At 50.8% G+C, this 21,652-nt stretch overlaps 8 protein-coding genes across 8 annotated transcripts; 5 read left to right on the top strand and 3 right to left on the bottom strand.

Moving 5' to 3' along the window:
* Positions 1-1,151: 1,151 nt before the first annotated feature.
* MYCFIDRAFT_124135 (uncharacterized protein) lies at positions 1,152-2,579 on the top strand (the record flags this gene model as incomplete). Its single annotated transcript, XM_007923510.1, has 2 exons — positions 1,152-1,318; positions 1,373-2,579. Coding segments are annotated over 2 exons (1,374 nt in total), but the record flags the coding sequence as incomplete, so codon positions are not given.
* Positions 2,488-3,224, top strand: MYCFIDRAFT_181353 (uncharacterized protein). Its single transcript, XM_007923509.1, has one exon. The coding sequence runs from the start codon at positions 2,650-2,652 to the stop codon at positions 3,010-3,012; it is 363 nt and encodes a 120-aa protein (XP_007921700.1). The 5' UTR covers positions 2,488-2,649; the 3' UTR covers positions 3,013-3,224.
* An 870-nt stretch (positions 3,225-4,094) lies between these two features.
* On the top strand, positions 4,095-5,423 carry MYCFIDRAFT_109193 (uncharacterized protein; the record flags this gene model as incomplete). Its single annotated transcript, XM_007923508.1, has 2 exons — positions 4,095-4,769; positions 4,821-5,423. Coding segments are annotated over 2 exons (1,278 nt in total), but the record flags the coding sequence as incomplete, so codon positions are not given.
* Positions 5,424-6,423: 1,000 nt separating this feature from the next.
* MYCFIDRAFT_80170 (uncharacterized protein) lies at positions 6,424-7,479 on the top strand (the record flags this gene model as incomplete). Its single annotated transcript, XM_007922364.1, has 1 exon — positions 6,424-7,479. The coding sequence occupies one exon, from the start codon at positions 6,424-6,426 to the stop codon at positions 7,477-7,479; it is 1,056 nt and encodes a 351-aa protein (XP_007920555.1).
* A 1,987-nt stretch (positions 7,480-9,466) lies between these two features.
* On the bottom strand, positions 9,467-10,366 carry MYCFIDRAFT_170384 (uncharacterized protein; the record flags this gene model as incomplete). The annotated part of the gene is made up of 8 exons (XM_007923507.1): positions 9,467-9,625; positions 9,662-9,688; positions 9,723-9,833; positions 9,858-9,909; positions 9,944-9,984; positions 10,025-10,170; positions 10,200-10,246; positions 10,290-10,366. 8 exons carry the CDS (start codon positions 10,364-10,366, stop codon positions 9,467-9,469), a joined length of 660 nt encoding a protein of 219 aa, XP_007921698.1.
* A 49-nt stretch (positions 10,367-10,415) lies between these two features.
* MYCFIDRAFT_125478 (uncharacterized protein) lies at positions 10,416-11,705 on the bottom strand (the record flags this gene model as incomplete). The annotated part of the gene is made up of 1 exon (XM_007923506.1): positions 10,416-11,705. One exon carries the CDS (start codon positions 11,703-11,705, stop codon positions 10,416-10,418), a length of 1,290 nt encoding a protein of 429 aa, XP_007921697.1.
* A 282-nt stretch (positions 11,706-11,987) lies between these two features.
* MYCFIDRAFT_123962 (uncharacterized protein) lies at positions 11,988-14,492 on the top strand (the record flags this gene model as incomplete). Its single annotated transcript, XM_007923505.2, has 3 exons — positions 11,988-12,840; positions 12,964-14,265; positions 14,350-14,492. Coding segments are annotated over 3 exons (2,298 nt in total), but the record flags the coding sequence as incomplete, so codon positions are not given.
* A 3,607-nt stretch (positions 14,493-18,099) lies between these two features.
* On the bottom strand, positions 18,100-21,647 carry MYCFIDRAFT_170381 (uncharacterized protein; the record flags this gene model as incomplete). The annotated part of the gene is made up of 14 exons (XM_007923504.1): positions 18,100-18,431; positions 18,461-18,626; positions 18,653-18,867; positions 18,901-19,366; positions 19,401-19,558; positions 19,584-19,947; positions 19,986-20,006; positions 20,031-20,171; positions 20,207-20,300; positions 20,333-20,407; positions 20,440-21,223; positions 21,251-21,295; positions 21,343-21,460; positions 21,501-21,647. The coding sequence occupies 14 exons, from the start codon at positions 21,645-21,647 to the stop codon at positions 18,100-18,102; spliced, it is 3,126 nt and encodes a 1,041-aa protein (XP_007921695.1).
* Positions 21,648-21,652: the final 5 nt, after the last annotated feature.

The raw sequence follows: 21,652 nt of genomic DNA, 5'->3' as shown, positions 1-21,652 counted from the left end.
TTATGTCTAAACTTTAGTACGAGATAAGACGTTAATAGCTAGCGAGTCGTTACGATAGAAGTCGCTCGGAGCCGTAGAGGGCTCTTAAGAGGCTGTTACTAGAGCCGGAGTTATACTAGCGCGAATAGTAGAATCTAAACAGAACGTTATCTAAGATATTATACTTTGATTTATTAAGGAATGCTAACAAAGTAGAGCAGTTCTAGTAGTACGCGATTCTATACGAGTTCTACGTATTATAGGTACGAGATGTAGTCTCTACTAAGCGGCCTCTTCCGCCCTACCTAACTATTCTCGATACTTAGTATCTAAATAAGGGTATAAGACCTACCTATAGAGGCCGCTCGACAACCGGAGCGGCCTCTATAGGTCCGCTTTAACCATTGCCTAATAGAGCCGCTAAGAGTGTCCGGATCTAGCATGTCCGAAGGTGTTAGTGTTAGCGTACGAGGCTGCTAAAACTCTCTAATAGCCAATGCTCTCCTGTCCGCCGGCAAGGTCTTGGCACGCACGTGGGTAGTGACATGGCACTGCTGCGAGGAGAGACATTCTTCTTGGAGGCCTTTCAACTCGATTCTGCGAGCTCTCGCAGTGTATCGCTCGCCACATGACTCTCCTCCAGTGGCAGCAACCGAGTCAAGTATCGTCTCGGTCGTTGCCGCTGCCGCTGCCGCTGCCGCTGCCGCTGCTGCTGCCGCTCGACATCTCCCAGCCACGGGCTTTCTGCTTAAGTAAGTATTCTACCGGTGCCTGAGGCTGAGCGACTCGCAACAGCCACGGTGCTTGGTGCTTGGGCAGAAATCCAACTCCATCAATAATTTCCACCGCACAACCACCTCTCCTTACATTTCCATTGACACCCTGTCTGTCTTGCTCTGCATACACTTCCTGCCCAAAATAATGCGACCATTCACATTACACCATTCGAGCTGTGTTGAGGCTGAAGCGCGCCGTGCTTGCCATGTCCAGGATTTCTGCCACTGAATCTAGCCTGGCGCCCGCACAGCCAGTGGCCAATACATCAAGAAGTCGCGCCATAGGGCCATCGCGACCTGGGAAACGTCTCGTTCTGTGCGAAGATGGTGGGTCAACATGCTTTCGGGAGCGCACGCGACACTACTTCTACTATCGATGCTGATCATTCTCTACCAGGATCATGGCTGAACTCCAGCAGCGGGAGCATTCGCGGCTCCGTCCATATCCCCAGCAACGTCACACGCATATCTCGCGCCGTAAAGCCACTGAGTTCAGATGGCATCCCTCAAATTGTCAACTATCACTGGGGAGTCGGAGCTGGCGGTGGCGTGACTAACAAGATGTATGCACCTACCGACCCACAGTCTCATAGGAGCAAAGCTAATTACTATCACAGCGCTGGCATCAGCGGTCATGGCTTAGCTGAGATCATTCGAGAAGGATATCAATTCATCGCTACAAACTGGCTGCCAGGCGATGAGATCTTCATCTTTGGCTTCTCGCGTGGCGCGTTCAGCGCACGATCGATAGCAGGTTTGATTGGTGAAGTGGGCATCTTGACCAACGAAGGCCTCCCATACCTGGCCGAAATATTCAGAGATGTCCAGCGAAAGCATGATGACGACTACGTTCCAAAGCATCCAGACCTACCATTTCCAAACAAGCCGAGCGCCTTGGATCCACAGTACAAATACGAGCTACAGCGGCGGCGCATGACCCACTTGAACGTTCCCGTGAAAGTGGTTGGTGTGTGGGAAACTGTGGGCTCCCTAGGAACTCCGAAGCTGGGCTGGCTCACTCGGCTAGGACTACAGAGCAAGTCCATGAAGGAAGTAACGTTCTACGACACGTCTCTCGGAAACCACATCGAGTATGCATTTCAAGCACTAGCACTGGATGAGAGGCGATTCGCTTTTCCACCTACGCTGTGGGAGAAATTCGAAGGCAATCAAACGACACTTCGTCAAGTCTGGTTTCCCGGAGCACATTCCAATGTTGGTGGCGGCTATGACGACCAACAGATTGCAACTATCTCACTTGCATGGATGATGGCACAATGCCAACCATTCTTGGATTTTGATCTGGAATACGCCCATGATCAGATGGAGGACGTCGAAACATATTACGAAAAGACCGAACAAAACATCCGACCATGGTCTTTCGGCAAGATCTTCAGCGGTATGGAAGGAGTCTATGCTCTGGGAGGCAGCAAAGTCCGCACTCCCGGTCGATATACCGCTGTAGACCCGATCAATGGCAGGATCACCGACGACCCGCTAATGCACACCCACGAGTATATTCATCCTTCTGTGAGAAGTCGAATCAAGCTTCACGGACCTGGCCTGGATGATCGTGGAGACTACGATTGTAAAGCTCTGCAAGACTGGAAACTGGTGGTCGAATGGCCGGAATCGACGCCTGGCGCAAAGCGGCCAAGCATATTCTGGAAGTCGAGAGATCGACCACCTGAAGGTTTTGAAAAAGTCCTGCCCGAAGCGCCACTTTGGCAGCTGGAGATGGAGTTGCTTCATTATGACACAGAGACGGAGAAATTCGTCATTAGTCCCGCGGGAGTCCGGCAGGGCAGGAGAAAGAGCCAAAGGAGAAGTAGTAAGGCGGTTAGTCCAGTTGCGAGCCCAAGAGATCGCGACGAATTTTCTTCTAGGAGCAGACATGCGAGCAGATCTGCTGCCAGCCCGCGAGACCGTGAGGAATTTGTGCCGAGAAGCAGAGCTGTTTCACAATCTGGATCGAAGTACCGATGAGAACGAATCGAATCCAATGGATAACCAATGGATAACTGTCGAACGAGAAGCCTGCGCGATGGAGCGTATCTATCAGCCATGCTATGCGAAGCGAAGCGCAATCAATGGCACGGAACGAGAGATTCATCCAATCGCGCGAAGCCATGTCTTCACTCAGACGAGCCAAGAACACAAAGACGCTTCGACAGCGCAGAATGCATGCCAGCATGCGCGACTGGCTGGCAAAGGCCCAGCAAAAGTCCTCATACGAGACCTGATGCCGCGCCGATGAAAGAGGTGGTTGGGGGATCTCCACGAACTGACAGCTGACCGCTACTTTTCACTGCGTGCGAATTAAGGCGCATCAACCACGATGCGTGATTTAGTATCCATGTGCTTCTGATGTACGTATGTATCTGACCATCATCAGTCAACGATGATGGCATTTTGCTAGGATAAATGGGAGGGGAAGTCATCTTGTATCCATACGCAATCTTTTCCCGCATCACAACGCACAACCAGGGGTTTTGGATACGGATACTTTGCTTCGCCGTTTACCGCGATCGTAGCCCGATATTGTTGGTTTATCGACTGTGTCGTGGTTGTCAATATGTTTCTTGACTCGTAGTGTCGTGTCGCGTGTGAAGTTCAAGACTCTCGGCGTGGTGTGCGTCGGCAATAGTAGAGTACCAAGATCCGAGGTGGCATTGTCCAATCGGAAGAGGAATGTGAACAGGGCTTTCGCCACCGCTATTTAGCGAAGACGAAGACGCCGCGATGGTTCTGCTGTCCCGGACCGGGTGGTGCTTGGGTAAGGTTACGGTTACGGCGAGCGGGCAATCGTGCGGTGCAGTCTTCAGCATCCATCTCCACGTCTCGTTGTGTGCTGCACAGTACCGACCGTATGTACAAGGCGGGCGCAGCGGCATATCGCAACAAGTCTTTGTGTTATCTTCAGCAACATGTCATAGAGGCGTGGCGGGGCGTTGCGTGGCGGGGCGGAGCGGGGCGGCAAATAATGCCTGTGTAAGCGCTGGCCGACTGTCGCGCATTCGCATTGTTGTGTGTTCCTCGACATGGACCGCTTCACGAAGACGGCGATATGGATAACAGCGACCCTGGCCGGGGCGCTCACGTCGCCGTCGTCGGCCCAGACGATTGCGCCGACCAACACCACCAACGACCCCAACTATGGTGGCCCTCTCGAGATGCGCCTGCGGCATTCAACTTCACCCGTCGCCGTGTTCCCGATCATTCCGCTTACCCAACGAGCAGCCACTGACATACCGGTAGGTCACGGGCGGGTGTGGAACGCGCGTAAGACAGAAACTGGGCCCAGTGAATTAGAGTGCTGATGCTGGTCGCGTGTAGGGTATTGGCTTGACCGGACTCATAAGATTGGCAGATGCCGCCGACCAACTCAACGTCACCTCCGAAGACATTGTTTTGATCTCGTGCGACCCGTATTCTGGCCTTCTCCAGCCGTCCGACGTCTTTGCGACGGCTGAGCACCACGATGCCGCTGCCGTCGTCTTCTACTCCCAAACCGCCCAGACTTGCCACGCCGTTGATCTAGGAAGCTACCGGTGGATCTACACGTTCAAGAGTCAGAATCAGTCGATCGAGATGTTGCAGGTCGTACAAAGTATGGATGGGAGCAACAGTGGATATGCAACCTACGGAACTATCCTTACCAGAGATGCTACCAACAACACCTCGAGCTCGGGGTCGGGCAATGATAGCAATGCGCAACAATCGAACCCGCTGGGGCCGTCGCCCAGCACCGCCGTGGCCATGATTATTCTCTACTCCATAACGGGAGTCATTACCGCCCTGTTCCTTGTTATCATCATTACTGGAGCGGTTCGAGCCCACAGACATCCCGAAAGGTATGGACCTCGCAATGGCATCGGCCGACCACGACAGACACGAGCGCGGGGTATCGCGAGGGCAATGTTGGATTCGATCCCGATCGTGAAGGTGGGCAACCGGCAAGACGATGAACCTAAGACGACCGAGGTTGAATTGGAGAATGGCCGACACAGTCAGGTCGTCGAATACGTCGGCGAACAAGCACGTGCGACGGATAATGAGCCAAAGGACGATGTCCCCGAAGCGACCGCCGCCGATAGCACTACTCGAGAAGCGAATGCGCAGCCAGCAACGAATGACGGTTCTGCTGAAGAGAGTGGCATCGCCGCCGCCCTTGGCAGCAGTGAACGCCTACCTTCCGCACAGCAGGAGGATCGTCAGGGCTGCAGTATCTGTACAGAAGATTTCGTGGTCGGACAAGATCAGCGTGTGCTCCCATGCGATCACCGCTTCCATCCCGAATGCATAGACCCATGGCTACTGAACGTCTCCGGCACTTGCCCGTTATGCCGAATAGATCTCCGACCCTCAGACGCCGACTCAGAAGAGATTGACACAGACGAGTTCGGAAATCCCATCAGGCCTGAGGGAGAGCCGCTCGCGCCACCGCTGGAAGGTGCTCACCGACGCTCAAGTGTTCGTCGCAGTCTGATCCTAGGACTCATGGGCGTGACGCGACCAGAGCGCATGACGCGCGAAGAGCGAATTCGGGCTTTACGAGAATACAGAGCACGACATCTCGCCTCAGAACAAGCTCAGACTGACGGCGCCGCAGAGGCCGAAACCAGCAGACGTAGTCGACTAAGAAACGCTTTCCGCATTCGAACACGACGCACAGGTGAACAGTCTACTTCTACTCCTGTCCAGGAGGATTCGCGGCCCGAAGCTGCTCAAACCACGGAAATTCGAGAAGCCGCAGTGCAACAACAAGAAGGATCTACAGAACCTGCTGATGCTGAGGCATCTTCGAGGTCCTAGGATAGGATAGTTGGGAAATCTTCTTTATGAGTGTTTTTGGAGCAGTGTTTTTGGTGGTTGAGATACCCCGAATTAGTAAGGAAGCAAGCAAGCATTGCCATTGCTTTTTAGTTTTAGGCGTTTGGTAGGTGCATTTATTGGGACGAGCGAAAGGGAAAGGGAAAGGGGGTTGGATGGGATTTATGTGGATATGACGTTATGATTGCTTGTTTGCTTGGAAAGTTTTTGGTATGAGAGTTGTATGTATGTATGCGTGCATGAATGAAAGTCTTCGTCGGTTGTTTTGGTCGCTTTCCAGGGGCGATATTTTTGGTTCTTCGACCTGATCGATTCGATTATGAAGGAGCCACCGGTACCCCCCAGCTGCGGAAGGTGTTTAGGAGGTTGGTGAGAAGGAGAAGAAGTAAAATCCCCTCGATGCCCTCCATGGGTGTGCTTGTCTCGACCATCCCTCGTTAGCGGAGTCTTGCCATCGCCTATTCGATTCGATGTCGAAGAGCCACCGGTACCCTGTACCCAGCTGCGGAAATGGAAGATGTTGCTGAGAAAGAGGATAGAAGAAGTAAAAAATCGAAACTGGATTGCTACATACACCATCCTACACTTAAGCGCAAATTCTTGAGCGCTTCTATCCCTTCATCAAAACACGTGCGCTACGCTGCGCTGCCAAGATTCAGCCGGAATTTCGGAGGTTGCCGGTTGGTGCATGTGAAAGCTGGAGCCAAGCCTGCCTCCCGTCTTTCTTTTCGAACATCACTCTTTGCAAACACCCGAAGGCACGCAAGGGACGTCGCGCACTATCAACACTTCCTATCCCACAGGTCAACATCCATTTTGAGACAACCTCAGAAGTATGGCGAAACAAAAGCGCAAGCGCGCCGCTGATAGCGACGCGACACAGAACAAGGCGAGCATGCACATACCATATCGAGGAGCTCATTCGTTCATATCTGACATGTTGAGACAGGTACCACGGCGTGCGCGCGCCCTCGAACTCGGCCAAGTTGAGCAACACATGACAGTCACCAACACCTCGACACACGTCCGCCGCGCCTTTACCCGTAGTACCAAGCGGAAAGATACGGAAGCCGCTCGCAATGGCGTTTTCAACACCGAAGAGCTACTCGAGGCCATACTACTCTTTCTCCCGCCCGTCAACATCATCAAATGCCAGCGCGTGGCTCAAAATTGGCGCAACACCATCAACGGATCTGCACAGATCAAGCAGAAGCTCTTGGTCAGATGTTCCGACGATTTTGAAAATTGGACGGTGCAGGGCGGCAAGTTCGTCGCCACTAGTGAGACAGCCGACGTTCTTCGCGACACATTCCACGGAGACCGCGCTTGGATCGATGTCATGGCAGTCACATCGTCACTCAGCCCGCTGGTATCCTCTTGCATCCCTATGAAGCCGAGGATGGGCCTACGACATGGCCAGACCTACGGAACCAGAGCTCGCACAATCATACAGCTGTCCCGAGATTTCGAGAAAGGCTTCATCCAGCTCCTGCGTGGCCAGAGCTCGCCAATGCTTGAGGCGATGCTTGTTCACAACTTGCCCGCCACTCAGCTTGATATCGATTTTCGGGCGGAAACTGTGGGAGGGTGGAGCATACGTCACCCCTACTCGAGTCTGCGCTTATCCGGACCGTTTACCGTGGGTGCCCTGGCGGAAATGGTGAGAGGGCTTCATAGCTTAGGCACTTCCATCACATCGCCTGGTGGGAAGGTGGACTACACCCAAGGCCTCGGAGATGTCGCGAGCATTGTGCGAAAGGTCGAGTCATGGAGTAAGGAGAAATTGGAGATTATCAGTATGGACATTATAGTCTACGGAATGCTTTTCGCTTCTATTGAAGATAGAGAAGCTGTCAGAGCTGGGAAGGGAGATAAGGTGCCTGGGACTTAAGCGAACTAGGTGTTTAGGGCCAGAAACTGGGATTGATGCGTCTGGATGAGATGTCAGGCAGTAGCATGCGGCGAAGCAAAGAAGCAGGGGCGAGATCATCTCAGTGTCAGATGAGCTCGTACCAGCCATCAACGATCTCCTACACAGCAAGAAGATTTCGTACCCCGATCCTACAGCCCTCGTCAATCTCCCAATCACCAACGTCGAAATACGCTTCACACTATCAGCTGATGAACAAACTCGTGCGCTGTTCAGATTTTCTATCAAGAAAGATGGACTACTTATGCTTAAGGATCTTCTCGAGGAAGCAACGAAGACGGATGGTGTTCTTCGAGACTCGTGCATACAAAGGCTGTGCCGATGGAAGAATCCTAGCTACTGCTAGCACTATACCCTTTACGAAAGTTATACAATTTCAGTGGTTGTATTCTACAAGTCGCGTCGGCGACTGTCCCGGTCTATAGCCTAATTGTTGCTTCGGAAGAAGATAGGGAGGCTACGCGGAGGGGAAATAAGATTCTCGACTAGGGCAGCGGCCGCTTCGTCAGAAGGATTTGATTGGAGTACAAAGTAGAAACAAGGAGCGGATTAGCTTATTGAAATGGTTTCTAACTGCACTGTGCGAAGCAGATGTACTAAGCAAGCCAAGCCTAGAGCCTGAGTACAACCCCATACACTACTAATCCAATATAACATCACCATCACTATCACCATCCCCCCCCTCCCCCCTCTACCCCTCAACCTTACTCGGCCTAACCCTCCAAATGATCCTATACTCAACCGCCACCCTCCCCTCCTCACAAACCCACCTCCCCTCCCCGACAAAAACCGACCGGCCCACCCACTTAAGTTCCGGATCCGAACCCTCAAACACGGGACTCGCAAATTCCTTATAATCCCTAACCTCTATACTCTTAGCATCGGGCAAGAATCCTAAACGTATCTTTACTCTTCTTATCGCGATTCCCCGATCCTATAGTATTAGATAAAGATTTAGTGCCTGTTTTCTTTTTTTTTTCTATTCGTAAAATTAGGCGGACGGAGAGTTAGACTATGCCGAGGGATTTTTCGACCTAGAAGGAGATATATATATAGAGGGAGGGAGGGAGGGATTTACGAGTACCTAATCTCCCGCTTCCCTAGTAGGTAGGACTATAGCCGTCTATACTTTTTTAGAAATCCGTCGTCGTAAGGGAAGTATATTTAGACAAGGCTATTTGTGCCTTCAGGTGGATGATGTTTTCTTTTGTAAAGTCGTTGCGGAGGGGGAAGACGTGGTCGAGTTTTGGTTGGGGTGAATGCTTTCGAGAGGGTAGAGGGGATAATGTCTGTAAGGTGTAGTGAGATGGGAGGACATCTGTTATTAATATTGAAGTATCGCCACGTCCGAGGAGAAGTGAAGGTAGTATTGTAGCGGTGTTACTTGTAGATGCATTTGGCATTCTCATACTACTACAGTACAGCATCTTTACGCATCGGAGTGAAAGCGCTCAGTTCCTCAATTCTGGATTTCATAGGGTGCAACATATCAGATGACTGCAGTTCGCAGACCGCAGGTATGTATGCACTTCCACTCCGATGTGTGAAGACGCTGTATGTGGTAGATGGTACCTATTTCGCGATGCGGATGTTCGCACTGTAGGAGGTGACGTCCACTCAAGCTAAGCTTGATCGATCTGTCTAACCGCGTTCTGCCAAGCATCTTTTGCCTTTAGTGCCAAGCCTGCGACGACTCTTTCGGACTGCGGCCTTCCCCCCTTGTCGCCGCCGGCGGATTAAATTGCTTGGCGAACATGTTGTGCGAGTCATTGACTCCGCAGACTACATCGTATACATCATTGGCATACACATTCATTTGGGTGTCCTTCTTTCTTGTGTAGACTTCTTTAGCTTAGATTGTGTACACTTCACTTCCAAAAGCTGCGGCAATTGCCGAGCCTGCTTAGCGAGTAAGTTTCGGCATTTGCTGCTCCTCCGATTGATCATATCAACTCGATCTGAGAAGGTACTCCAACTTTTCTTGGCGCAACGTGGCGCAAGAGTCTCTAAGAGCAGCTTGGTCTAAAGATCCAAAGTTGCAGTAGAAGCTTTGAGTAACTTTGTCGATGTCGCGGCAATGGCATTGCGCAGTTACACGGCCGCCGAGCTGTGCAACTGTGATCATTGCTTCGAGACCGTTGACACAGTCGACCGGTTTCACGGAGTCGACCTTTGATCAACAAGGTGCGCGAAAGGCGGATCACGCAATTATTACCTCTAGAATCGGAGCGCTTGTTCCTGGTTGCTTCGTGAATGCCGGGCCGGAACCCGGTCTCGCTCACGGAACATGCTCGAAGCAAATCGCAAGATTGACTCTGAAGGGGCACTTAAACGCAGACTGGCAAGACAAGCGAGATGGAATTGTCCCATGAATCATATGATCGTTGTTTGCTCGCCCGAGTGATGGATGACGTCCGATTGGAACGGGTTTGCAAGGGTTTGGACCACACGTGGGAGGCTGTGAGGCTACGAGTCAAATATCCATGTCCATGTCGCGTCGCGTCACATCAGACGGCCCCAAAGTTAACACACACTGTGATTGTCGGTGTGACATCTCATCAAGGTCCAGCCCAGTACAGCTGTCAGAGTACTGTCCCAATGACCCGTCACTCGTATCCAGATACCAAAGCAGTAATATGCAAGTCATCACATCTCTCCTGCCCACCATCATCCTCGTCGACGGCGTTTGGGGGTGCGCGTGCGTGTGCGCGTGCGCGTGTTCGCGTATCTCACGGCCAGCATCAAGCATTTCCTAGCCTGTTCTTAGACACCGCTTTGTAGCAGTGCTGATGCTAGGCAATCCCGCCTGAGTGCTCTCGGCATCATCCCCGTCCATGAGGAGGCACATAATCTGGAGCTAGATGTGATGATAAATTGATAGCGTATGACGGGCTCATTCATTTCTTGGCGGGCGCCTTTGCAAAGAAAGAGCTCATCTTCTTCATGCCGCTTGTGTCAGCCTTTGCCAGCTTTTTGAGGCCGAGCGACATGCTTTTCTTCTTTGACTCCTCCTCTTCCTTCTTTCGCTTCTTTTCTGCCTTGGCAGCGGCGACCTCATCATCGTCCTCATTGGCGCGCTTCCGTGAGATGTTGTCGGAGAGCGATCGGAGAGCCTGCGCCTCCTTCTTGAGTGCTGTCACCTTCTCTAAATGCTCCTCCAAAGGTGAGAAGTCTTGTCCCGATACCGCTAGATCTGAGATAAGAGGCTCTAGTTTGTTGCGCAGCTTCGGGACGATGTATGATGATAAGATGAAATTGAGTGCTACCCGGAGTCGGAGCAGGTCTATAACTCCTGATGAAGGCACCGATCCATCATTGTCGTCCATGATGGATATCGACGTTGCTGCGGTCGACGCGCTGAATACGGTTGTTGCAGAAGTCGAAGACTCCTGCGACTCTTGCACATATGAGGCCTGGCTGTCAGCAGCACGGGCCTGATCTTCTGCAATGCTGATGTTGCTTTCTTCTCGCTTGATGCTGAGCACGGGCACATCCAGAACTTGCTTGACAAAGCGGTCCTCCATGCTGGGTGGAAGGCCTCTGACGACCATACGCTTGGCTTTGGACACCAGTTCCTTGACAAGCTTTGGCAGGGCGAGAGCATACATTTTCTCATCGCCCATGTCTATGCAATCGCTCACTGCTGCAATGCGATTGGCGAACATGCTCTCCAACTGAGGCGCTTCCAGGACTTGGGCAAGATGCGGTGCCGATTCCGTGAGCTTGGCGATGAAGTCGGTCGAAGCCAGGAATTCTTGTGCAGTATTCTTGCCATTTCCAACAAGAGCAGGTAAAACCAGGAACAGTGGGTCTACAGGCGTGGCAAGCATCATGTCAGGAGCCTGTAGTACATAGCCATTGTCGTCAGAGGCCTCGTCTGCCTGCTTCACCGGCACATTCTTGCTGCGATTCGGCGCGAGCAGCCAACTCCTCTGGTCCTTCTTCGGGGCGGCGATTCTTGTGAATTCGTATATGCCTTTCTCGGGACATATTAGATAACGGCTGGGCGCAAACGTGGCAGGATTAGGTATCGTCAGTATTCGCGCGTCTGACGAGACATCTTTAGGTAGTATGAAGACCTGAGGTGGTGTTTCCACGCTCGGCTCCAGCTGCTTCAACGTCGGCTTGTTAGAAGTGGTGTCTTCGGTCTTGCTCGTTGCGCCTTTTCCAGTCCGTGTTCGCGCCATTCCAAGGTATGGTATATGTGCTGTCCATCCAAAGGTGCGAGGATTTGCCAAGTCGTTGTGGTCAATGTGGTGGTGGTGGTGTTGCAGAAGATGAAGTTCAATTGAATTCGGAAGACGCGTCGCGTCACGTCCGCGATCAGCACGGATCCTTGTCTGTGCGACGACCGGGCCACCGACTCCCAGACCTCCTTACGCCAAAACAATAACAATGCCTACAAAATACAGGAAATGATAGTGCGGCATGGATAGTGTATATGTTGGCTGTATGTTGGAATAAACATGGTGGTGGTTCGCGAATCTCCTCGCGCCCAAACTTCGCCCTCCAAGAACGACACCCAATGGCCGCCTCGATCACCCTTTCAAGCGCTACTTTCTTCGCCAAGCGGGCGACAGAAATGGCAGGGCTACAAGAGCCGGAGTGAACAAGAACGAAGTCCGTCACCGAGTCCGAGACGGCGACCTCTGCGCAGTTCTCACCAAAAGCTGCAGGACCTCGCGAATATGGGCAGCGACGGGGAGGAGGAAGAAGACGAGGAAACGCTGCAGCTTCAGTTGCAGGAAATTCAGGCGAAGCTGCGATTGAAGAAGCTGCAGAAGAGCGCCAAAAAGAAGGGCGGAGATGCATCGAGCGACAACAGTAGTACACCAGGTTTGCCGGCACCGAGAGCAACCAGTCCGCGAAAATTATACGAGTCGGCATTACCAATTCCCAATCTCCAAGTGCCGTTGTCGCCTGCGAGAGCGCAGAGGACGATACACGAGCCCGTCTCACCTGCTAGAGCTAGACTTGGCTTGACCAGCAATCCTAATGCCTCCCATGTGTCTCTTAAGAGGGCCAGAGATAGCAGTCAGGTCAAGCGCTCAAGATCGACGCCATCTCTACCCACACCGATAGAGGAGCGGCCAAAAGTAAAGAGTTTCAGCGAGCGGCTTGCGGAGAGCAAACTCAAGGACGAAGAGAAACAGGCCAAGGTCGATCGCTTGCAGCACGTGCGATCCTCGGGCTTCAGTCACCATGCCAGAAGCGATTCCAGCAGTAGTAGAGCTACTTCCGTTTCCGCTACACGGAGATCAAGGGCTGATAATAATGCACGGCCTTTATCTGCAGGCAGGGCCTTGGAATCTGGAGCAGGGAGTGCAGACACTCGCATTTCAAGGTCCGGGTCAATACGGACAGCGCGAGACGCCCAGAATCAACCTCGCGCTACTTCTAAAATCAACGCAGGCCACGAACATGCAGAAGGCACTGGTCACGCAGACGGCGATATTGACGATACTCTGGACATCGATGACAGCAATTCAGATCCCGACTCTGGCTACGACCCTTTTTCGAAAATTCACTTGAGCAAGCGACATATCTCGCATGCCCTAGTTGCAAGAGAGATGGACGGGAAGGAGATATATACCCTTCCGCGACTGCTCAAAGAAGTCAAAGCGCCTGACTACGAGCCACCTGACTGCGAGTCTGATTATGTTGTCTATGCTATCCTCGCATCCAAGTCCACACCGTTCGATCATGCCGAGACTCACCGAACGAATGATCAGGCCAAAGACAATCTCGAGGCGCCACGAAACAAGTTTATGGTGCTGCACCTGTGTGATCTGAAATGGGAGATCGACTGCTTTCTATTTGGCACCGCGTTCAACCAGTTCTGGAAGTTGACACCTGGTACATTGCTCGCCATTCTTAACCCAGCAATTATGCCCCCAAAAGGTAGCCAGCACAGCGGACGATTCTCTTTGAAGCTTGGCAGCTCGGAAGACGCTGTCATGGAACTGGGTGTCGCACGTGATCTTGGCTACTGCGTCAGCATCAAGAAGGACGGTCAGCAATGTGGGCAGTGGGTCGATAAGCGTAAGACAGAGGCATGCGAATTCCACATCAATCTGCAGATAGAAAAAGCGCGCAAAGGTCGAATGGAGGTCAACACCATGTTCCATGACGGCGACAGGGACTTTCGAGCTAAGAGCAAGAAAGCCAAAGACGCCGAATTCAGGAAGAAGCAGATGCCTGGCAGTTACAATCGTGAGTACGGGCAGTTGTATCATGTTGCGGGCACTGGTAAGAGCGCTGCGACTCTGCTCGACGACGATGACAAACGCATCTATGACACCAAGGCCGAGGAGGAAGCCTCGAGGAAGCGGATAGCGGATGCACAGAAAGAGCGAGATCTAAAAAGACAGCTCGATGAGCTGGGCAAAGGTAAAGGAGTTGGCGCTGAGTATCTTCGTGCTAGACACACGAGGACGACATCAAGCACGACATTGTCCACTACCACTTCTTCCCGGCCTGATGCCGCAGAAGAAGCACGCAAGTCACTTTTCGACAAGAAATCAGCAGCCGAGCTAGGCCTGCTCGGCAAGAAGGCGGAGAGTGCGCATCTTTCACCTGCTAAAGACCGCAAGAAGCACTTCGGTCTTGGAGCTCTTTCGATCCCATCTGGCAATCAAACTGCAGCTACATCAACCCACAAGTCATCTGAGCCAATGGGTTGGGGTGGTGCGAAGAAAGCAGGACTTCTACAACCAAAGGAGACCAGACACATTTCTCCCGAGCGAGGTCAAATACAGCTCAATGTTGAGAGACAGTCGAGAACAAACCTTGTCCGCTCCCGGTCTCAGCACAGTAGCATAAGAAGTTCAGGAAGTCAAAGTCCGACCAAGAAGAAAGCTCGATTCGATCTCGAAGCCAAAGGTATCAAGGTGCCCGGCAGAGAGTCTTTGCCTGGCGAGGCAACTAAACGCCCGGTTGTCGATAGCGATGATGACGATTTGGACATTGTATAGGAAGCAGTTGGCGAGGATGACCATGATGGGAACGGGAACGGTGTCGATGAGTCCTCGTTGTGGCAAGGTTTGTATGATACTGCATGAGAAATGATGATATGAATAGTTTGAACAATTCACGAAACCCACCGAAAATTCGCATACCAGGCGACGATTCTGGTGTCTCTTCCCTTCTAGCTTGCTGGTAGTGTTCTGGCGTGCTAGGCGTGATATGACTGGAGTCTTTTCCGCGCATTTGTCAGGAGCGCATGCGATGGACGCGGAATACGTTTCATGCTCAGGTAAGATGCGAAGGTCGTCCTTTGCTGGCTCAACTGAAGCTCAGAGAAGTCCAGATGACCCTCGCAGTCTTGTACTACAACGACTTCCTGTCATTTGTATACAACTCAGCCGCATATCCCCACCAAGCCAACCCTCACTTCTGCCATGTTCTACAATTGCGCTCACTGCCCTTCCTACTGTCACTGGACTTTGAGAATGTCGCGAAAGAGCGCGGCATATGAGTGGCGCGTTTCGTGGTATGTACAAGAGCTCTGGGCCATGTAGAGAAAATTGGCAGAGCTGACGAGAGGAGTACAGCATCATGGCCAGGCCTGAGCCAATTTCACCTTCGCCGTCTGCGACTTCTCGAGTCCTCGCCATACCAGAGCTCCTGGAGGAGATCTTGCTCGGGGCGTGCGTGCAGTGTGGAATCGGTGGTCAAAACAACCATCCTTCGATGCCTGGACATTTCGATGCACACCTCGTGTCGCTGTTCAAACTTCAACGCGTCGACAAGAACTTCCACGACACTATCAACAGCTCAGTCAAGCCGAAGAGACTTATGGTTCTGGAGCCTCGAGATAACAGCTCAGACTCCACGTCGCCATTCTTTCCCGATCATCAGCCTTTGGAATGGATTGTCATCGGTGGCCAGCGCACAACGTTCCATGATGTCCGACTGGGAAGCCACCAACTTCTATGACTCGACAGGGCCCGTCGAGCATGTCCTGCTGTCTTACAGCACTATGATGGACTGGAGCTGGCTAGACCACTTGTATCTGTCTCGCACAGCAACCTTTGGGTGGGCATTTACCGCTTTGGTTCAAACAGGAGCCGTCGTGGAAACATATCAACATTTCCAACTCTAATCGGTGGACCACAGCCGAACAAAATACTCCTCGAGGGGGACGAAGATTGGCCTCGGATTCAGCCATGCATAGGACGTCCATCTGTGGAATATGGCAGCTGAAGGGGAATGAGACAGTTGGACATGTCTTGGAGCTGTTTCAACGCTTTCGGCGAGCCATCGATGAGTATCGGAAGGAGAAGCAATGATCGACCTTTGGTTCCGCGATCCGCTTTGATCTGGAAAACATTTTGCAGGCGTCTGATGAGATTGTTGATACGTATGATGATTGGGATGGCATTCGTACGTGCACACATCAATCCCACGTTCATCTAATTGCACTCAATGGGCAATGAGACGCTAGGACAGCTCGTCTCGACACTGTTCCAAATCACCTGGCGGACCGTTAGTCATCAGCGGATGGATGAGAAGGAAATTTTTGATGACAAGCAATCCTGTGCAAGAACGGAAGCTTTTGTCGGAAGAGTTCGCATAGCACTGAATTCACGCGTGGTGCCCAACCATTGCCTGATCATGCCGGTGCATGGCCACTGCGCTGTCGCTTGCTAGAACCTACTGTTTCCTCCGAGTGTAAGCGGCTTTACAAGGTCAAAATACGGCATGTTAGGCAATGAGTTATGAGCTTTTTTTGCCTTTAGAGGCCACTCAACTCTTCTTTATTAGATCCTCCTCGGATCGCAAGAGAATTTCATGCTCTAAGCAATAATGCCTAATCTAATTATTTGACTATATACCTAGGTAACATTAAAAACTATCTTATCTTAACTAAAATAAACGGACGGTAGGAGTTAGTATAACTCGTAAAGTCGAGAAAGTATATATACGCTATACTATTCTATCTTAGTTAAAATAAACAGACGGTAGGAACTAGTATAACTTAGTATAGCTATATCCTACTAGAAGAGATATATTATAAAGTAGCTATCTACTACTAATCGCTAGACTATAGTAGGGATTGCGAGGCTCCTTAGCCTATCTTAGTAGATAGTATAGTTAGTCGTCTATAAGCCGCCTATACCTACCCGTATAGATACTAAGATATAGGCTAAGGCTAAAGAAGCGTAGTTATAGATAACTATTAAGGTAATTAGAGGTCTAGTATAGATAATACTATAGCGGGTCTAGACTACAATTATAGCAAAGTACGGCACTACTCGTTAGTAGATAGTTATAGCCTTATTGTCCTATTTATTAGTTATTAGTAGTTAGCCTATAGGCGCTAGTTAGGCGCTTAGAGTCTTTCTTATAGTCTACTTTAATAGTCTGCTTACTATTCTTCTACGATATAATCTGTATTAGAGGGTATATAAAAAGGTATATAATCGGCTAAGTAAAGCTAGGGTCTTAGTGCCTTAGGTAGGGCTTAGCGCTTAGCGTTAGCCTAACTTCCTAACCTTCCTCTCCCTCCTTTATAGACCTTATCGAATACTATACGCTCTAGACTACTAGTATACTATCTACCTACTTACCTAACCTATATTATAATCTATATAGCTTCTATATGCCTTAATCTACTCCTTTAATAACTATATGCTACAAAATAGCCGCCTAGTAAACTATAATAGTTACTAGCTAAGGCTAGCACTTCCTAGTAAGCTAACTAGTTCTACTCGTCGGCCTTATTAATCCTTAGTAGTTAGAATACTACTAAAATCCCAACAGAGGGTATAGGTACGAAGCTTTACGAACTATAATAATTTCTAGGTCGTTAAGCTTATCTATATTTAGTCGAAAACTGAAATTTATATAACTAAAATCGTTATTATAGATTTGTTAAAACTACTAGAAATTGAAATCTAAAAATCTAGATTTTTTAGTTTAGTTTATTTAATTAATAGATATTAATAGGAAATACTATAGATATAATTATCTATTCTAATTAACCTTTATAAAAAAAAGAAAAAGATTACTTAAAGATAGATATACTAAGACTTCTAAATAATTTAATAGATCTAAATAAACAAAATTAGTATTTAACTATAATTTTTTTAAAAAAAAATTTAACTAGAAGAAAAACTAAAAAAAATTATTCTAACTTTTTAAAAGTTCTTTTAAAAAAATTCTCCTAAGTAATAGTATATTATCCTCGTATGTTTCTAGTAATTTTAGAGATTTTTTCTATATAGGTTAGAGAGAAGACGAGTTAGTATTATATTAAAAAACATTCTTTTAAATAATAGTATATTATCTTCGTATATTTATAGCAATTTTAGAATTTTTTTCTATATAGGTTAGAGAGAAGACGAGTTAGCACTGTATAGCCTGCTAGTTCTATCTAGAAGACTAGGGCAGAAGGAAGCATAGGAGCAAGTATCCTCGCTAAGACTTTGCTGCCTCGGGCATTGGGCTAAGCCAAACAGCCACCCACTCTGTGCAATAACAGCCAAGCTCTGCCTCTGCCTCGGCGCTTTCCGATCTCAATCTTAGCACTAGCCAAATCAGGAGGGATCTAGGCACAATTTTAGTTAGGGGGAGATTCTATCTCTCGGCTCGATCCAAGTTGCTAGCTAAGGATCGATTGCTGCCAAGAAGCCAGATCTCGGTCAGCGATGACGAGGGTTTCCTGTTCTTGTTGTGCGTGTCGTAGGAAAAAAATGTGGGTGGCGAGCAGTGGTAGTGTGGACTACGTGGCCGCCTGCTAATGGCTTGGAGGAGTGTCTGGCTGCTGCGGTGCTGCATGATGAGATGAGGAGAAAACCCATGGCAGGCCTGGCTGTACTGACGAGGCAGACGAGCTCGAGTCATCAGATGAGATGGTGGAACCAGAGGGCCGGTCGTGAAAGCGTGGGATGCAGGACTGGGGCTAAAGTCTCGAGGGGGAGTCAGCCATATGCTGCACTACTACGTCTTCTTTTCGCGCCGCCGCCGCAGGCATGATTTAGTGCTGGCTGAGCTTGAATGGCTGGGGAGGCAATGCCTGCCCTTGTCGGCCGGTAGTTGACTCTCGAGCATTGTGTACACGGTGTCATAGACACGTTGGTTCGTGGGTGGAGTTCTGTGGAGTTCTGATGCACGCACAGAGGACGAGGACGAGGACGAGGACGGGCGGCGCGGGAGCGAGAACGAGAGCTGCGCCGGCAGACGAGGTGAAGTGAAGTTTGAAGAAGCATTGTGGCAGATGCGTGCTCAAGCGCCGCCCCCACGTCCGATCCATTTGATTTGATTGGGTCGTGCCGACAGCAAGCGATTGGACGATTGCCGGGTTTCGCGTTTTCGCGAATCGCGATGCTCCCGCTTCCGCTTCCGCTTCCGAGGCCCGATTGGTTTTAGACTTCTCACGAAGCATGGGATTCCCCGTCCGCATCAGAGATCGCTGGGTCAACGTCGACCTCAGCTGCTGAATAGCCTCGAACAGCGCGTTCGTCTGCGAATAGGCCATCGCAGAGCAGGCGAGCGTGTTGGCAATTAAACGTGTTGCGGCGTGCAGGATAGCGCAGACGAGAGCACTTGCCCCTTTGCCGTGCCGTGTGCCTTCGCCGCCGTTGAAACACCGTCCATGCATGGCAATATTGCGAAGGTGCGAGCGAACACCGCACTGGACGCGGATGGTGGCATGCTCGCGACACCCCATCGCGGGCATTACGGGCATCATCGTGCAATTATGAATCTGTCCGTCGCGCGCGCACTGTGCACTGGAAAGCTTCGATGCGTCGCTGCTTCCGAAAGTATCGAACGTCCTGGAGCGGCGAATTGTGGCCGCGAAGACGAGGGAGCATGGTGGAAGAAACACTCGCGCGCTTGGCGTCTAACGGTCTTATCCGCGAGAAACACCTAGCCACTCGGTGTCCGGTTGTTGCGAAGCATTCGTGCTCTATGCTGCATCGCCCAACCGACCTTCGTGGGCAGGCCTGGGTCGTGTATAGTCGCCTGTCTTCTCGAAGCCGTCCAAACATCCGTCCCTGGCCCGAACGGCGCTCCTCAGCTTTCGGAGAAGCTCCTCATCATACTGCTTACATGTTCACGTCGACAATCGGCTTCCGTGCGGTGACTAATCGGCTTCGAGCGCGTGACTTCACATGGCAGTCGCGCATGCTTCTCATGAATACGATTCTGCAGACTGTAATGAGCTGCATGGATACCTGACGTCTGGAGCAAGCGTCGGTGAACCGATATCGCGCCCATCGCGCCCATCGCGCCCATCGAGCCACCCCAAAGCCCAGCAGGACGTTGGGAGATTGGGCAGGAGAAGTTCAGTCGTGTTCGAAGGGCATCTCTTGCTTTCGACACGTGCACAGCAGAGTTGCGACGAAACGCTGCTGGGTCTGCGAATGGCTTGGTCTGTTCCTCGCCCAGCAAGTATGGCGAGCGCCTCCTGGTCCTAGTCATCTTGCTCCATTACCTTGAGGTTGCTTGCAGCGGCGCACAAAGCTGTCGCCACGACCGGGCTCCGATCAGCCCTGAAGATCCACCGAAACCAGCCAGTCAGCAGGTCTCAGCGGCTCGATCGTCTGTGGGCTCAGCGAGCAGGTCATGTGCGTATGGTATGTGCGTGCGGTATGTGCGTACGATGGTACTGTGCACACGGAGAAGCGTCGCAAATTCTTTCGTAACTCGTGGAAACATGCCACAGAGTTTACTGGCACACTGAAAATGAAAATGCGATATGCTTTGCCATACCTTGATGGCTATCTCGTCTGTGTTCATTGCTTATTGGGTATAAGATTTTTGCTTGGCGTTTACTGTTCGGCCGTGTCTGATGAACGCTTCACACCAAACTCCCTGTGTATCAAATATCTTCATCCACGTAACAAGACAGTGATTATTCCACGTCAATCTCATGAGCGCTCTTTCGCCTTAGCCCCAATCGCCGCTTCAGACGGCATAGCGCGTACTATACCATTCAACTTTGATGCGACACATTCCCATTCTTGTGCCTTGCGTGCGCAAGCCTTCTCAAGCAACGCGATCGTGTCGATGGCAACCGATAGCGTTGTCGTCTTACTTTGACGTTTGCCAGCGGGCTTCTCGCTGCCGCTCTCCGGAATCTCTAGCTTCGTAGGCAGTTGAAAGTCGGGGTTGACGGCCTGACAGATCTCGACAGTTTCCAGCTGGGCGACTAAGCGAGCCAGACTGGCGTAGCGCTCGTTCAAGCTTGAGCGGTAACGCCTTTCAACGGCGTAGTGCGGCCGATGTCCATCTGTGGACGACTGACCTGATGCATCGCTTGAGGGACTATGCGCCTGGGAGCTGGATGTCCCCTTTCGTGACTGCCACCTCATTAGCGAACATGAACTACCATGTGAAAAATCCTCTTCTGGAAGACTCACATGCTGTTTCTTGGTCCGATTTGGAACGGTCGATGACTGATGCCTACGCTTCTGTGGCACATTTCCATCCCAAATGCTTGAGTCTATTGATGTCGTGTCCCGTGGACTGACTGGCGGGCTGATCTGGCTCCCGGATGTGCGATACAACGGGGAGTTGAATCCAAATCGACAGAGATCATCATTGACATCGACGAGTTGTGGAAAGTGATTGTAGCTGGGTTCGAATGAACGGCATGGGTATTCCTGCTGTCCATATTGATAGCCAGAACTGCCATCAGGCAAGAAGTAGTCTGGTTTTTGGTAAGCGAAGGAATCGACCGTGGGCGGGATGTCATCTCACCTTTGTAAGGATTGCTATACACATTCTGGTAAGCGCTGGCGTTCGCGACTGTGGTATCCCCACCAAACTCCATTGTCAAAGAGTGTTTTTCGTCGTCGCAAAAAGTGATCGCACAAACCAAAGGCCCGAGAAACTGGCCAGCGGCATTAAGAGATATGCCCTGGTGTTCATAAAGTTCGTGTGGAGGAAGGATATGGATGGCAAGCGCGGTTGGTTGCAAAATTGCACGTAGCTAGTTGCGAGAATGCAGTGTACGTGCCATGGGAGTTGACATGTACAAGGTCGATGCCTACGTCTGCCGAACTGTAACGGAGTTGATGAATGAGCTCAAAGTCGCTCCAATACCTGGTTGTTTCATTCCGGTAGGCGAGGTTCCTAGCCTGCTCGTGCTTGCGGAGTAGCTTATGATTGCATGCCATATTCT

The sequence above is a fragment of the Pseudocercospora fijiensis genome (assembly GCF_000340215.1).
Source record: "Pseudocercospora fijiensis CIRAD86 unplaced genomic scaffold MYCFIscaffold_1, whole genome shotgun sequence".
In the NCBI taxonomy this organism is placed as follows: Eukaryota; Fungi; Ascomycota; class Dothideomycetes; order Mycosphaerellales; family Mycosphaerellaceae; genus Pseudocercospora; species Pseudocercospora fijiensis.
The sequence above is the reverse complement of the archived record's forward strand: the minus strand, read 5'-3'. Positions and strand labels throughout refer to the sequence as shown.

Excerpts from the sequence above, each read along its gene's own strand:
- MYCFIDRAFT_181353 (XM_007923509.1), top strand. The coding sequence starts at position 2,650 with ATGCGAGCAGATCTGCTGCCAGCCCGCGAGACCGTGAGGAATTTGTGC.